The 16,146-nt window shown below is 70.7% G+C and overlaps 1 protein-coding gene across 1 annotated transcript; it reads right to left on the bottom strand.

Moving 5' to 3' along the window:
- Positions 1-52: 52 nt before the first annotated feature.
- On the bottom strand, positions 53-15,906 carry LOC135999322 (microtubule-associated serine/threonine-protein kinase 1-like). Its single transcript, XM_065652883.1, is given in 26 exon segments — positions 53-247; positions 843-965; positions 1,615-1,850; positions 2,415-2,576; positions 2,701-2,900; positions 3,215-3,348; positions 3,669-3,778; positions 3,955-4,077; positions 4,224-4,325; positions 4,552-4,717; positions 4,793-4,925; positions 5,158-5,296; positions 6,029-6,237; positions 7,112-7,200; positions 7,563-7,624; positions 8,165-8,221; positions 8,224-8,284; positions 9,203-9,304; positions 10,035-10,241; positions 10,382-10,457; positions 12,276-12,439; positions 13,734-13,812; positions 14,109-14,184; positions 14,621-14,709; positions 15,465-15,496; positions 15,864-15,906. Coding segments are annotated over 26 exon segments (3,165 nt in total). The 5' UTR covers positions 15,903-15,906.
- Between the last annotated feature and the right edge of the window lie 240 nt (positions 15,907-16,146).

Genomic DNA, 16,146 nt, shown 5'->3' with positions numbered 1-16,146 from the left:
CGGGCCAGGTGGCGGAACAGCGCGCTGCGCCGCCTGCCGGCCGGGAGGACCGTCAGCCCCGCCGCCCCCGGCCCCGGCCCCCGCCCGCCCCTCCCCCGGCCCGGCCGCACCTCTCGGGGCCGCCCCCGCTCCCCCCGCGCCGGTTCCTCCGCGCCATGCGGGGGCGCGCGCTGCGGCGCCGGGCGGGGCCCAGGCGGATCGACGTGTTCTCCAGGGGGGTCGTGGTCACCAGCACCTTGGAGCCGCTCTGCGGGGCGGGGCGTCAGGACACGCCCACCGAGCCCCGCCCGCCGCGCCCCGCCCACCGCGAAACGCCCGAGCCCCGCCCACCGCGCCCCGCCCACCGCGCCCCGCCCGAGCCCCCCCACCGAGCCCCGCCCACCGAACCCTGCCCGCCGCGGCCCGCCCACCGCGACACGCCCGAGCCCCGCCCATCGAGCCCCGCCCACCGCGCCCCGCCCGAGCCCCCGCCCGCCGCGCCCCGCCCCACCGCGCCCCGCCCGCCCCCGCCAGCACCCGCCCCCTCCCGGGGACCCGTCGCCCCCACCGTGACCCCCAATCTGGCCTCGACGCCCCCGTGACCTCAGGGCGACCCCAGGACAACCGCTCATCTCATGTGTCGTCCCCCCTGACCCCCAGGTGACCCCCAACCTGGCTGCGACCCCCCGTGACCTCAGGGTGACCCCACGACCCCAGCACGACCTCGCACCCCCCGGTGACCGCCCAGTGACCCTCGTGACCGCACTGTGACCCCCAACTTGGCCTTGAACCTGCGTGACCTCAGGGCGACCCCACGACCCCAGGGCACCCTCGCACCCCCGGTGCCCCCGGTGCCCCCGGACCTTGAGGATCAGCTCCACCACCTCCGTGTGCACCAGCCCGTGCACGGGCTCCCCGTTCACGTGGGTGATGAGGTCACCGGCGCAGAGCCCCGCCTCCTGGGCGGGGCCGCCCTCCTCCACGTGCTGCGGGACCACAATGCACCGCGGGCCCCGCCCCGGCCCATCCCCCCGTGGCCCCCATCCCCCATGGTCCCCATGTCCCCATTGTCCCCATGTCCCCATGTCCCCATGGTCCCCATGGTCCCCATGTCCCCATTGTCTCCATGTCCCCATGGTCCCCATGTCCCCATTGTCCCCATGTCCCCATGTCCCCATGGTCCCCATGGTCCCCATGTCCCCATTGTCTCCATGTCCCCATGGTCCCCATGGTCCCCATGTCCCCATTGTCCCCATGTCCCCATGGTCCCCATGTCCCCATTGTCTCCATGTCCCCATGGTCCCCATGGTCCCCATGTCCCCATTGTCCCCATGTCCCCATTGTCTCCATGTCCCCATGGTCCCCATTGTCCCCATGGCCCCCATGTCCCATACTCAGACAACATGCTGCACGCTGTACACGTCGCTGTTCCCCGTGGTCCCCATGTCCCCGTGTCCCCACGTCCCGTACCCAGACGATGTGCTGCACGCTGTACACGTCACTGTCCCCCATTGTCCCCATGTCCCCATTGTCCCCATGTCCCGTACCCAGACGATGTGCTGCACGCTGTACACGTCGCTGTCCCCCATTGTCCCCATTGTCCCCATGTCCCCATTGTCCCCCCATGTCCCGTACCCAGACGATGTGCTGCACGCTGTACACGTCGCTGTCCCCCATGTAGACCCGGATGGCGCGCAGGGTGAACCCGAACTTCTTGCCGGGCCGGGGGATGGCGATGGGCGAGCGGGGGGGGGCGGCCACGGCGGGGGGGGCGAGTTCGCGCCCCGGGGACGAGTCGCGGGACGACGGGTCCGAGGACACGGAGCGCGGGGACATGGGGCTGCCCAGGGGGGACGAGCCGGGCGCCTCCGCTGCGCCCCCCGATGGCACCGCGACCCCCGACCGCCCGCGCGCAACACCCCCCGGGACCCCCAACCCCCCATGGACCCCCAACCCCCCATGGACCCATAACCACCCCCCGAGACCCCCAACCCCCCATGGACCCATAACCACCCCCCGGGACCCCCAGCCCCCCATGGACCCCCTACCCCCCATGGACCCATAACCACCCCCAATTCTCCCTGGGACCCCCAACCCCCCCCCAGGACCCCCAATTCCCCCATGGACCCCTGACCCCCCACAGGGCACCGTGACCCCTGACCCTCCGGGACCCCAACCCCCCATGGACCCACAACCACCCCCCAGGACCCCCCAACCGCCTCCAGGGCTCCCCCCACCCATGGGGACCCGGGGTGACCCCCCCCACCCTCCAGGGGGACCCAGGTGACCAGGGACCCCTCTGCCCCTCCCCCACCCCATGGGACCCAGGTGTCCGGGCAGCACCGGCGGGTGGGGGGACCCTGGCGGGAGGTTGGGGTGCAGGGGGGTCCTGGGGGATCCCGGGGGGGTCTGGGGGTCCCGGGGGTGCCACCCACCGCTGGGGATCGTGACCGAAAGCGCCGTCGCCGACGCCGACTTGGTGACTTTCCCGGGGCCGCGGGGGCTGCGCTTGTCCCCTGCCCCCCCCTCGGGAGGGGCCACCCCCGGGTGACGCGGCCGCCGCAGCCCCAGCTCGGCCCGGGGGGGGACACGGTCCCCTGGGGGGACACCGGACGGTGGGGACCCAGGCGGCCGGGAACCCCCCAGGGACCCCCACACCCCCCCCAGGGACCCAGGCGGCCGGGAACCGTCTGGGAACCCCCCCGCCCCCCCCACGCTGACCTGGCTCCTCGTGCCCCTCGGCGGGTCCTTCTCGGGGGGTCGCGGGGCGGGGGAGGGGCCGCTCGTCGGGGGGGCCCCCGGGGGACCCCCCGGCCCGGCCCGGTTCCAGCAGCGCCGAGAAACGGCGCCGGGGGCCCGGGGGGGGAGGGGAGGAGCTGCTGTCCCCCCCCGCGTCTCCCCCCTCGGCCCCCGGGCGCTTCCTGCGGCGACACGGGGGGGCTGAGCACAACAACCCCCCATGTCCCCGCCATGTCCCCCCCGTGTCCCCCATGTCACCCCCTGTAACCCCCGTGTCTCCTCTCATGTCCCCACCGTGTTCCCCCCATTTCCCCCCGTGTCCTCCCATGTACCCCCGTGTCCCCCGCCATGTCCCCCCCAGCCCCGGTGTCCCGCTGTGTCCCCCCCGTGTCCCCCATATCCCCCCCATTTCACCCCCTTGTCCCCCCTAGCCCCTGGTGTCCCCCCCACGTCCCCTCCCCAGCCCCCGTGTCCCCCCCATGTCCCCTCCGCTCACAGCTCGGGTGACCCCCCGCGCCAGCCACGGTCACGGTCACGGTCACGGTCACGGTCACGGTCGCGGGCGGGGCCGTCGCGTCGTCCCTTTGTCACCTTGGGCTCCTGCGAGAGCTGCTCCAGGCTGCTGTAAACCTGCGGCACGGGGGGCACGGGGGGCACGGGGGTTTGCACACGGGGGGTCACATGAGGGTTTGCACATGTGGGGTCACACGAGGGGTCACGGGGGGTACACGAGGGTTTGCATGGGGCTGCACACGAGGAGCCTGAATGGGGACACACGAGGTCCTGTCCCCCCCACGTCCCCCCACCCACCGTCCCCCCATGTGCCCCCAGGTACCCCTGTCCCCCCGTGTCCCCTGTCCCCCCATGTTCCGTGTCCCCCCATGTCCCATGACTCCCATGTCCCCTGTCCCCGCAGTGTCCCCACGTCCCCCCGTGTCCCCTGTCCCCACCTTGCTGAACCGCGGCGAGCAGGACGAGAACTGCCGGATCTCCACGGGCTCGTCCTCCGTCGTGTCCTCGTCCTCGTAGGAGGCGGCGTGGGGGAAGCGGTCGGAGCGCGCTGGGGACACGGGGCGGGGGGTCACGGGGGGACACGGGGCCAGGGGGTCACGGGGGGACACGGGGCCAGGGGGACACGGGGGGAAATGAGGGGACACGGAGAATTGGGGGAGACAGGGGGTCATAGGGGTCACGGCGGGTCAGGGGGACACGGGGGGTCGGGGTCGGGTCGCTCACTGTCGAAGTAGCTCGTGTCCTCCTCCGACTCCAAGTGCGGCACAAATTCGGCTTTTTGCCGCAGGAGCCCCGTCCAGTCCAGCCCCGCGAAGAACGGGTGAACCTTGACCTCCTGCGCGCCCCCTGGGACAGGGGGGTCAAGGTCAGGGTCAGAGGGGTCAGGGTCAGAGGGGTCCAGGGGGGTCAAGGTCAGGTCAGGGTCTCACCCACCCCCAGGCACCACAGTGGGTCTGGGGGGTCAGGGGTCAGGTTCAAGGTCAGGGTCTCACCCGCCCCCAGGCGCCGCAGCGGGTCGGGCTGCAGGAGGCGCCCGATGAGGTTTTGCGCCTCGGGGGGCAGCGCCTCGTCCCCCTCCGGCCACAGGATCTCATCTGGGGGGACACGGGGGGGACACGTGAGCGCGGGGTCACAGCTGCCGCCACCCCCATGTCCCCGTGTCCCTGTACCAGGGATGACCTGACCCCCCTAATCCTCCCCGTGTCCCCTACCCGAGACAACACCCCCCGTGTCCCCGTCTCCCCCCATGACCCCCCCATGTCCCCCCGTGTCCCCCTGTCCCATGTCCCCTACCCAACATGTCCCCCCGTGTGTCCCTACCCGAGATGACCTGCCCGAACAGCTCCTCGGGGGTGTCCCCGAAGAAGGGGACGCAGCCGACCAGGAACTCGTAGAGCACGATGCCCATGGCCCACCAGTCCACGGGCTTCCCGTAGCCCTGGCGCAGGATCACCTCGGGGGCGATGTACTCGGGGGTGCCGCACACCTGCGGGGGTCAGCGCGGACACGCCCGGACACGCCGGACACGCCCCGACACGCCCGCCCCGTCCACCCCGCCCACCTGCTTGTCGCGGAACTCGCGCGCGTCCTTCTCCATGTGCCCCTCGTACAGGTTGGTGGTCAAACTCATCAGCCCCATCTTGGAGAGCCCGAAATCCGTCAGCTTCACGTGGCCCAGGGACGTGATCAGGAGGCTGCGGAGGGAGGGACCCAGGTGTTCAGGAGGGACCCAGGCATCCGGGAGGGACCCAGGCGTTCGGGGCAATCCAGGTGTTCAGGGGGACCCAGGTGTCCGGGAGGGACCCAGGAGTTTGGGGGGAGAGGACCCACGCATTGAGGAGGGACCCAGGTGTCCGGGAGGGGACCCAGGCGTCCAGGGGAACCCAGGCGTTCGGGAGGGGACCCAGGCGTCCGGCCCCCCCGTACTTGTCGGGCTTGAGGTCCCGGTGCACGATCCCGTAGTTGTGCAGATATTCCAGCGCCAGGACGGTCTCGGCGAAGTAGAGACGGGCGAGTTCCAGCGGCAGAGCCCCGATGTGCTTGAGCAGCGTCGCACAGTCCCCGCCTGCGGGGGACACGGGGGACGTGGGGACACGGAGAGGACACGGGGACACCGGGAGGACATGGGGACACCGAGAGGACATGGGGACACCGGGAGACACGGGGACATGGGGACACGGAGGGGACATGGGGACACTGGGAGACACGGGGACACGGGGGGACATGGGGACACCAGGCGACATGGGGGACATGGGGACACGGAGAGGACATGGGGACACTGGGAGACACGGGGACACGGGGGGACACGGGGACACCGGGGGACACGGGGACACCGAGAGGATATGGGGACACCGGGAGACACGGGGACACGGGGGGACAGAGAGGACATGGGGGGACATGTGGACACTGGGGGACACACAGAGGGGACACCAGGGGACATTGGGACACAGAAGGACATGGGGACACGGGAGCTCATGGGGGGACATGCACAGAGGACACGGGGACGCACAGAAGGGACATGGGGGGGACACACGAAGGAGGACACAGGGACACTGGGGGGGACACTGGGGGACACACACAGGGGCACATCGGCCCCACACCCAACGTCCAGCCCCATGTCGGCCCCATATCGCGACACGGCGGCCCCATATCATGACACGTCAGCCCCATATCGCCATGTGCTGGCCCCACATCGCCCCGTATCGCCCCACATCACCCTGTATCGCCTGTGTGGCCCCATATCGCCCCGTATCGCCCCGTATCGCCCCACGCCGCCCCACGCCGCCCCACGCCGCACCTTCCACGTACTCCATGACCATGCAGAGGTGCCGGCGCGTCTGGAAGGAGCAGAAGAGCCCGACCACGAAGGGGTTCTCGGCGAACGTCAGGATGTCGCGCTCCACGAACGCCTGTTCCACCTGGTTCCGCAGCAGCAGGTTCTGCTTGTTGATCTTCTTCATGGCGAAGCGCTGGCGGGTGGCGATGTGACGGACCAGGTACACGGCCCTGGGGACACCGGGGACACCATGGGACACCGGGGGACACTATGGGGACGCTGTGGGACACCGTGGGGACACCCCAGGGACATTATGGGGACACCCCCAGGGACAGCTCAGCGCTGGCGGGTGGTGACGTGGTAGAGCAAGTACATGGCCCTGGGGACACCATGGGACACCGTGGGAACATCATGGGGACACCCCCAGGGACACCCCCAGGGACACCATGGGACACCATGGGAACATCATGGGGACACCCCCAGGGACACCGTGGGGACATCATAGGAACATCATGGGGACACCCCCAGGGACACCCCCAGGGACACCATGGGACACCGTGGGACACCGTGGGGACACCCCCAGGGACACCGTGGGACACCATGGGACACCGTGGGACACCATGGGGACACCCCCAGGGACACCCCCAGGGACACCATGGGACACCATGGGAACATCATGGGGACACCCCCAGGGACACCATGGGACACCATGGGAACATCATGGGGACACCCCCAGGGACACTCCCAGGGACACCATGGGACACCATGGGAACATCATGGGGACACCCCCAGGGACACCATGGGACACCATGGGAACATCATGGGGACACCCCCAGGGACACCGTGGGACACCGTGGGAACATCATGGGGACACCCCCAGGGACACCGTGGGACACCATGGGAACATCATGGGGACACCCCCAGGGACACCGTGGGACACCGTGGGGACATCATGGGGACACCCAGGGACATGCCAGCACTGGCGGGTGGCCGCGTGGTGCAGCAGGGACACTGCGCTGGGGACGCGACTGTCACCGGAGTGGGGACACCCCCAGGGACACCCTGAGGACACGCGGGGACCCCGGGGACCCCCCGGCCCCTCACCCGTAGGCGCCGTTGCTGATCAGTTTGATGGTCTCGAAGTCGCTCTCGCCCGGAGGCTTCTTGGGCCGGGGGGGGACGACACCGCGGCCCTGGGGGGACACGAGTGACACGGGGACACGAGTGACAGGGGGGGACACGAGTGATGGGGGGACACGAGTGACATGGGGACACAAGTGATGGGGGGACGCGAGTGACGGGGGGGACACGAGCGACACGGGGGGACACGAGTGACATGGGGGGACACGGGGGACACGGGGGGACACGGGGGACACGGGGGGACACAAGTGAGGAGGGAACATGAGGGACATGGCAGGACCCGGGGAGACACGAGTGACATGGGGACACGGGGGGACATGGGGGAATAAGGGGATGGGGGGTGGGGGTGACACAGGGGGACATGGGGGATGGGGACACGTGGGGACACGTGGGGACGCGGCCCCCCCGGACCCACCTCGGCCGCCTCCTCGGGGGTGTTGCTGCCCCCACTGTCGGGATCCTCGCGCTGCAGCACGTCTGGGACACGGGACACGGGGGACACGCGTGGGGACACGCGTGGGGACACGCGTGGGGACCCCCAGCACACGACACCCCACACACGCCCTGTGCACCCACACACATGCGCCCCCCCCCCCCGCCCCTCACACACGTGTGCACGGGGGGGTTCACACGCTCGTGAACTCACCAGGGGAGTTTGCGCACGCGTGCGCTCTCGTGCACTCAGCGGGGGGTTCACACTCTCGTGCACTCACCGGGGGGGCTTTGCACACGCGTGTGCTCTCGTGCACTCACCGGGGGGTTTGCACACGCGTGTGCTCTCGTGCACTCAGCGGGGGCTTTGCACACGCGTGCGCTCTTGTGCACTCACCAGGGGGTTCACACTCTTCTGCACTCACCGAGGGGTTCACACTCTCGTGCACTCAGCGGGGAGTTTGCACACGCGTGCACTCAGCAGGGGGTTTGCACATGCGTGCGCTCTCGTGCACTCACCAGGGGGCCCACACTCTCGTGCACTCAGCGGGGGGTTTGCACACGCGTGCGCTCTCGTGCACTCACCAGGCAGCCCCCGCAGCCCCAGCTGCCCCGTCAGGTACCGCGGGACGTCCCCGCGCAGCCCCCCCGGGCCGGGGCCTCGGCCGCGCTCAGCACCTGGTGCAGCTCGGCCGGGTCGAACTCCTGCACACGCGCGTGCGAGGGACGCGTCAGTGTGCAAGGGACGCGTCAGTGTGCAAGGGATGCGTCAGTGTGCAAAGCGACACGCGTGTGCAAAGGGACACGTCAGTGTGCAAAGGGACACGTCAGTGTGCGAGGGACGCGTCAGTGTGCAAAGGGACACGTGTGCAAAGGGACACGCGTGTGCAAAGGGACAGCTCAGTGTGCAAAGGGACACGCGTGTGCAAAGGGACACGGGTGTCAGTGTGCACACACGTGAGCTGCTGCACACACGTGTCTGTGCTGGTGCGCACGCGCGTGTGCACGTGTGTTTGTGAGCACTCGTGTGTTCGCACCAGGACACGTGTGTCCCCCCCCAGTTCACACGCGTGTCCCCCACGTCCCCCCTCACCCGTCTCCACGGCAACGGCCGCCCGGGCTCCCCATTTGCCGGGGCGTTGCCAAGGTGACCGGCAGGGCTGCTGCTGATTGGACGGTTGGGATGGTGCAAAGTGGGGTGTGGGGGGGTGATGGGGCCCGGACGCCTGGGTCCCCGGGGTGGGGAGGGGTCTCGGCGGGGGTCAGGGGATGTGTGGGGGTTCCGGGGGGTCAGTGGGTGTGTGTGGGTCCCGGGGGTCCCGGGGGGGGTCAGGGGGTGTGTGTGGGTCCTGGGGGTCCCGGGGGGGGTCAGGGGGTGTGTGTGGGTCCCGGGGGTCCCGGGGGGGGTCAGGGGGTCCCGGGGGTCCCGGGGGAGGTCAGGGGGTGTGTGTGGGTCCCGGGGGTCCCAGGGGGGGTCAGGGGGTGTGTGTGGGTCCTGGGGGTCCCGGGGGGGGGTCAGGGGGTGTGTGTGGGTCCTGGGGGTCCCGGGGGGGGTCAGGGGGTGTGTGTGGGTCCCGGGGGTCCCGGGGGAGGTCAGGGGGTCCCGGGGGTCCCGGGTCTCACCAGACACTCGAGCAGCCGCGCGGGGCGGGAGATGATGATGAGGAGCCGCTTCACCAGCTGCGTGATGAAGGCCAAGTCCTCGGACTCGGAGCGTTCGTACGCCTGGGGGGACACGGGGGTCCGGGGGACACGGGGGTCAGGGGGTCCCCTCGGTCCCCATTGGGTGCCCCCAGGTCTGTGTTGGGCTCTGCCGGCTGCTCTTGGGCCCGTCTGGGGCCCCTTGGGCCTCGTTGGTCAACGTTGGCCCCTGTTGGGTCCCACTGGTCACCACTGGGTCCCGTTGGGTCCCGTTTGGTCCCATTGGGTCCCGTTGACCCCCGTGATCCCCACTGGCCCCTGTTGGGTTCCATTGATCCTCGTTGGCTTCCATTGGCCCCCATTGGTGTCCGTTGACCCCCATTGATCCCCATTGATCCCAGTTGGGTCCCATTGATCCCCATTGGTCTCTGTTGGGTCCCATTGACCCCCATTGATCCCGGTTGGGTCCCATTGATCCCCATTGGTCTCTGTTGACCCCCATTGATCCCAGTTGGGTCCCATTGGACCCCATTGGTCTCCGTTGGGTCCCATTGGTCCCCATTGTTTCCCATGGGTCCCCATTGACCTCTGTTGACCCCCACTGATCCCGGTTGGGTCCCATTGGTCCCCACTGGTCTCTGTTGGGTCCCATTGGTCCCCATTGGTCCCCTTGGTCTCTGTTGGGTCCCATTGGTCCCCATTGGTCCCCACTGGTCTCTGTTGGGTCCCATTGGTCCCCATTGGTCCCCTTGGTCTCTGTTGACCCCCATGGATCCCCGTCGGGTTCCGCTGCCCCCCGGTGCCCCCGGCTCACGTCCTGCAGCAGCCGCTCCATGTTCTCCTGCAGCTGGTAGAAGTAGCCGCCGGTGATGAGCCCGTGCCGGGCCTTGGCCAGACAGTCGCGCGCCAGCTCCACCAGCTGGTGCTGGATGAAGCTCAGGGCCCCGTCGGGCAGGGGGGCCCCCCCGGGCCCGCACCCCCGCACAAACTCCTCCAGACGCTCCTGCATCTGCGCCGTGGCCTGCGGGACAGGGGGGACACAGGAACCCCCGGGACCTCATCACCCCCCCGGGACCCCCGGGACCCTGTAACCCCCCCAGTGCCACCCCAGACCCCCCGCACTGTCCCCCCCAGGCCCCCCGAGCCCCCAGGACCCCCCACCTTGGGAAGCCGCTCCCTGTACACGTGGTTCATCAGCACGATCTCGTTGTCGTGGGACGAGGGCGAACGGCCGGGGCTGGGGGGGCACAACTGTCCCCCAGTGTCCCCACGATGGCCCCCCCGTGTCGCCCCCCATGTCCCCCCAACACCCCCCTGGGAACCCGCAGTGTCCCCATCCCCCCCCACGATGTCCCATGGCCACAGTGTCCCTGTCACCCCCACCATGGTGTGTCCCCCCCCGGCCCTGGGTCACCGCAGGTTCACAGTGTCCCCCCCACACAGTGACCCCCACAATGTCCCCAAAGCCCCGTGTCCCCCCCATAGTGACCCCCACAATGTCCCCAAAGCCCCGTGTCCCCCCCCACAGTGACCCCCACAATGTCCCCAACGCCCCGTGTCCCCCCCCACAGTGACCCCCACAATGTCCCCAACGCCCCGTGTCCCCCCCATAGTGACCCCCACAATGTCCCCAACGCCCCGTGTCCCCCCCATAGTGACCCCAACGCCCCGTGTCCCCCCCATAGTGACCCCCACAATGTCCCCAACGCCCCGTGTCCCCCCCATAGTGACCCCCACAATGTCCCCAACGCCCCGTGTCCCCCCCATAGTGACCCCAACGCCCCGTGTCCCCCCCATAGTGACCCCCACAATGTCCCCAAAGCCCCGTGTCCCCCCCCACAGTGACCCCCACAATGTCCCCAACGCCCCGTGTCCCCCCCACAGTGACCCCCACAATGTCCCCAACGCCCCGTGTCCCCCCCATAGTGACCCCCACAATGTCCCCAACGCCCCGTGTCCCCCCCATAGTGACCCCAACGCCCCGTGTCCCCCCCATAGTGACCCCCACAATGTCCCCAACGCCCTGTGTCCCCCCCCATAGTGACCCCCACAATGTCCCCAACGCCCCGTGTCCCCCCACATAGTGACCCCCACAATGTCCCCAAAGCCCCGTGTCCCCCCCACAGTGACCCCCACAATGTCCCCAACGCCCCGTGTCCCCCCCACAGTGACCCCCACAATGTCCCCAAAGCCCCGTGTCCCCCCCCACAGTGACCCCCACAATGTCCCCAACGCCCCGTGTCCCCCCCATAGTGACCCCCACAATGTCCCCAAAGCCCCGTGTCCCCCCCCATAGTGACCCCCACAATGTCCCCAAAGCCCCGTGTCCCCCCCATAGTGACCCCCACAATGTCCCCAACGCCCCGTGTCCCCCCCATAGTGACCCCCACAATGTCCCCAAAGCCCCGTGTCCCCCCCCACAGTGACCCCCACAATGTCCCCAACGCCCCGTGTCCCCCCACATAGTGACCCCCACAATGTCCCCAAAGCCCCGTGTCCCCCCCACAGTGACCCCCACAATGTCCCCAACGCCCCGTGTCCCCCCCCACAGTGACCCCCACAATGTCCCCAACGCCCCGTGTCCCCCCCCATAGTGACCCCCACAATGTCCCCAACGCCCCGTGTCCCCCCCATAGTGACCCCCACAATGTCCCCAAAGCCCCGTGTCCCCCCCCATAGTGACCCCCACAATGTCCCCAAAGCCCCGTGTCCCCCCCATAGTGACCCCCACAATGTCCCCAACGCCCCGTGTCCCCCCCCATAGTGACCCCCACAATGTCCCCAAAGCCCCGTGTCCCCCCCCACAGTGACCCCCACAATATCCCCAAAGCCCCGTGTCCCCCCCATAGTGACCCCCACAATGTCCCCAAAGCCCCGTGTCCCCCCCATAGTGACCCCCACAATGTCCCCAAAGCCCCGTGTCCCCCCCATAGTGTCCCCAAGTCCCCTGTGCCCCCCCCGTGACCCCCCACCCCATGTCCCACTCCCCCCACCCCGTTTCCCCCCTGTGACCCCGTGACCCCCCGTGACCCCCCGTGACCCCCCGTGACCCCACCTGAGGCTGCGGGAGCGGGGCCGCGGCCCCGCCCCCCCCCGGGCCCCGCCCCCGTCCCGCGCGAGCCCGTCGGAGCTGCCGAAATGTCGCGACAGGAACCGCAGCTCCTCGGGGGTGGGCTGCGCCGGGAGCTGGTGCAGCCGCTCCTGCGACGAGCACGAGGACTGCGCCCGTGGGACAGCGGCGCCGTGTCACCAGTGTCACCCGTGTCACCCGTGTCCCCTCCCCCAGACACCCACTGCGCCCGTGGGACAGCGGCGCCGTGTCACCAGTGTCACCCGTGTCACCTCCCCCAGACACCCACTGCACCCGTGGGACAGCGGCGCCGTGTCACCAGTGTCACCCGTGTCACCTCCCCCAGACACCCACTGCGCCCGTGGGACAGCGGCGCCGTGTCACCAGTGTCACCCGTGTCACCCGTGTCCCCTCCCCCAGACACCCACTGCGCCCGTGGGACAGCGGCGCCGTGTCACCAGTGTCACCCGTGTCACCCGTGTCCCCTCCCCCAGACACCCACTGCGCCCGTGGGACAGCGGCGCCGTGTCACCAGTGTCACCCGTGTCCCCTCCCCCAGACACCCACTGCGCCCGTGGGACAGCGGCACCGTGTCACCAGTGTCACCCGTGTCACCCGTGTCCCCTCCCCCAGACACCCACTGCGCCCGTGGGACAGCGGCGCCGTGTCACCAGTGTCACCCGTGTCACCCGTGTCCCCTCCCCCAGACACCCACTGTGCCCGTGGGACAGCGGCGCCGTGACACAGTGTCACCGGTGTCACCCGTGTCATCAGTGTCACCTCTCCCAGACACCCACTGCGCCCGTGGGACAGCGGCGCCGTGTCACCAGTGTCACCCGTGTCACCCGTGTCCCCTCCCCCAGACACCCACTGCGCCCGTGGGACAGCGGCGCCGTGTCACAGTGTCACCGGTGTCACCCGTGTCATCAGTGTCACCTGTCCCAGACACCCACTGCGCCCGTGGGACAGCGGCACCGTGTCACAGTGTCACCAGTGTCACAGTGGCACCAGTGTCACCTTCCCCAGACACCCACTGCACCCCGTGTCACCCCCCCGGTGCAGCCGCTCCTGCGATGACCACGAGGACTGTGCCCGTGTCACCATGTCCCTGTGTCACCTCCCCCGGACACCCACTGCACCCTGGCGCACGCCCCATGTCACGGTGTCACCGTGTCACCCCCCATGTCACCCACACTGCGCCCCATGTCACATTGTCACCGTGTCACCCACACTGCGCCCCACGCCACCTCCCCCGGACCCCCCCATCGGCCCCAACCACGCGCCCCGGGACCCCCCGTGTCACCTCCCAGACCCCCCCAGACTCCCCATGGGGACTCATGTCCACCCGGCTCCCCCGCCGGGGGGTGTCCCCACATGTCCCCTGCCGGGGGGTGTCCCCACATGTCCCCTGCCGGGGGGTGTCCCCACGTGTCCCCCACTCACCGACACGGTGGAGCTGGGGGTGTTGGTGCCATAACCGGAGGACGGGAGCGAAGCCAGAGACCAGCGGCGCCCGTCGGGCCTGGGGGCGTCAGGGACCCAGGCGTCCGGGAGAGCCCCCCTGCCACCCCCCGGACGCCTGGGTCCCTTCCCAAAGGCCCAAGTTCCCCCGGACGCCTGGGTCCCCTCCCGAACGCTGCGGTCCCCCCACCCTGGACGCCTGGGTCCCCCCAGCTGCCTGGGTCCCTCCGGACGCCTGGGTTCCCCTCCCGCCCTGGATGCCTGGGTCCCTGCCGGATGCCTGGGTCCCTGCCGGACACCTGGGTCCCTGCCGGACGCCTGGGTTCCCCCCCACCCCGAACGCCTGGGTCCCCTCACCGGCGCGAGGAGGCGAAGGAGAAATGCGCCGGGTTGCTGGGCGAGAAGTTTCGGGGACTGTCCAGGGGGCTGCTGCCTGCGGGGGGGGGGGACACGGGGTGACGTCACGCCGCCCCGCCCTGACAGGCCCCGCCCACCGCGGAGGGGGCGGGGCCAAAGGGCCACAACTGACCCGGGGAAAATGGGGGGGGACCCCGGCGGTGGGGGGGGGACATGGGGGGGCTGGGGACAGCAAGGGGGATGTTGGGGCCACGGGGGGTTGGGGGGTCCCGAGGGGTTTGGGGGGTCCCGGGGGGGGGGGTGGGGGTCCCGGGGGCGGGTTTGAGGGGTCCCGGAGGGGTTTGGGGGTCCCGGGGGGTTTGGGGGGTCCCGGGGGGGTTTTGGGGATCCCGGGGGGGTTTGGGGGTCCCGGGGGGGTTTTGGGGGTCCCGGGGGGGGTTTGAGGGTCTCGGGGGGGTGTTTGGGGGTCCCGGGGGTTGTTTGGGGGTCCCGGGGGGGTTGGGGGGTCTCACCGATGTGTCCCGGCAGCGGCGAGTGCGGGCGCGGGAGGGTGGGGGAGGTGCTGGTCAGGATCAGGCTCTTCCGGTTGCTCGTGCGGCAGCTGGGGGGGAGGGGCGGGGGTCCGTGGGGGAGGGGCGGGACCCCCCGGCCCCTCCCCCCCGGCCCCTCCCCCCCGTGCGCGTCCCCGCACCCGAACGAGGCCCCGAGACACCCAAAGGTGCCCGGGGGGGGAGGGGATGAAGATGAGGATGATGACGGGGGGGGAGGGGGACGAAGATAATGGGGGGGGGGGGATTAAGGCGACGATGATGAGGATGATGAGGAGGATTGGGCCCCCCCAACGGGGATGCTGAGGATGGGGGGGGGATGATGCCGATGGTGAAGATGATGCTGAGGATGGGGGGGTGAGGATGAGGAGTGGGGGGGTGAGGATGAGGAGGGGGGGTGAGGATGGGGGGGGGTGAGGATGAGGATGGGGGCGGGAGGATGAGGATGGGGGGGGAGGATGAGGATGAGGATGGGGGGGGGAGGATGAGGATGGGGGGGGGAGGATGAGGATGGGGGGGGGAGGATGAGGATGGGGGGTGAGGATGAGGATGGGGGGGGAGGATGAGGATGGGGGGGGTGAGGATGAGGATGGGGGGTGAGGATGAGGATGCTGCCGGGGGGGGATGATGATGGTGATGGTGATGATGCCGCCGGGGGGCCCGTTCCCGGTACCTCTTGCTGCGGCGGAACATTCTGCAGCTGCCGCCAGCGGGGGGGGAGCGGCGGCCGCGGCTGCAATGGGCGGGGCCGGGGCGGGGCGGGGCGGGGGGGTCGGATTGGGGGGGTCGGACTGGGGGGGGGTCTCACCTGCTGCTTTTCCGCGGCAGCGGCAGCTCCTTCTGCAAAACGGGGCGGTGGGGGGCCGGACCCTCCGGACCCCCGGAGCCCCCAGACCGGCCCCGCCCGCAGCGCTGGGGGGGCCCCGGCGGCGGCTCCATCCCCCAAGAACCGGCCCCCGGCACCGACCCCCCGGCACCGACCCCCCGGCACCGACCCCCCGGCACCGACCCCCCAAGAACCGACCCCCCGGCACCGACCCCCCCGGTACAGACCCCCCCGGTACCGACCCCCCGGTACAGACCCCCCAAGAACCGGCCCCCCGGCACCGACTCCCCGGTACCGCCCCCCCGGTATCGCCCCCCCGGTACCGGCCCCCCGGTACAGACCCCCCGGTACTGAGACCCCCCCGGTACCGCCCCCCCGGACCTGCAGCCGCCGCCGCCGCGTCGCTCCCGCCTCGTCCATGGCGCCGGGGGGTCCCGCTCCCCCCCCCGCTCCCGCAGCCCCGTCCCCCCCTCAGCCGCCCGACGCCATCGCGGGACCCCCGGATGGCCCCGCCCCCGGCCGCCCCCGCCCCCGGCCCCGCCCCCTCCGGCCCCGCCCCCCGGGGAACCCAGGCGTTCGGGGGGGGAGGGGCGGCCACGCCCTGGGGGGGGGAACACACCCCACCCCACCCCCCGCGCTGTCCGCGGTGCTGAACCGGCCCGGA

This window comes from Caloenas nicobarica, chromosome 28 (assembly GCF_036013445.1).
Source record: "Caloenas nicobarica isolate bCalNic1 chromosome 28, bCalNic1.hap1, whole genome shotgun sequence".
Taxonomy (NCBI): Eukaryota; Metazoa; Chordata; class Aves; order Columbiformes; family Columbidae; genus Caloenas; species Caloenas nicobarica.
Note: the sequence above shows the minus strand (reverse complement) of the source record. Positions and strands in the feature narration are given on the sequence as shown.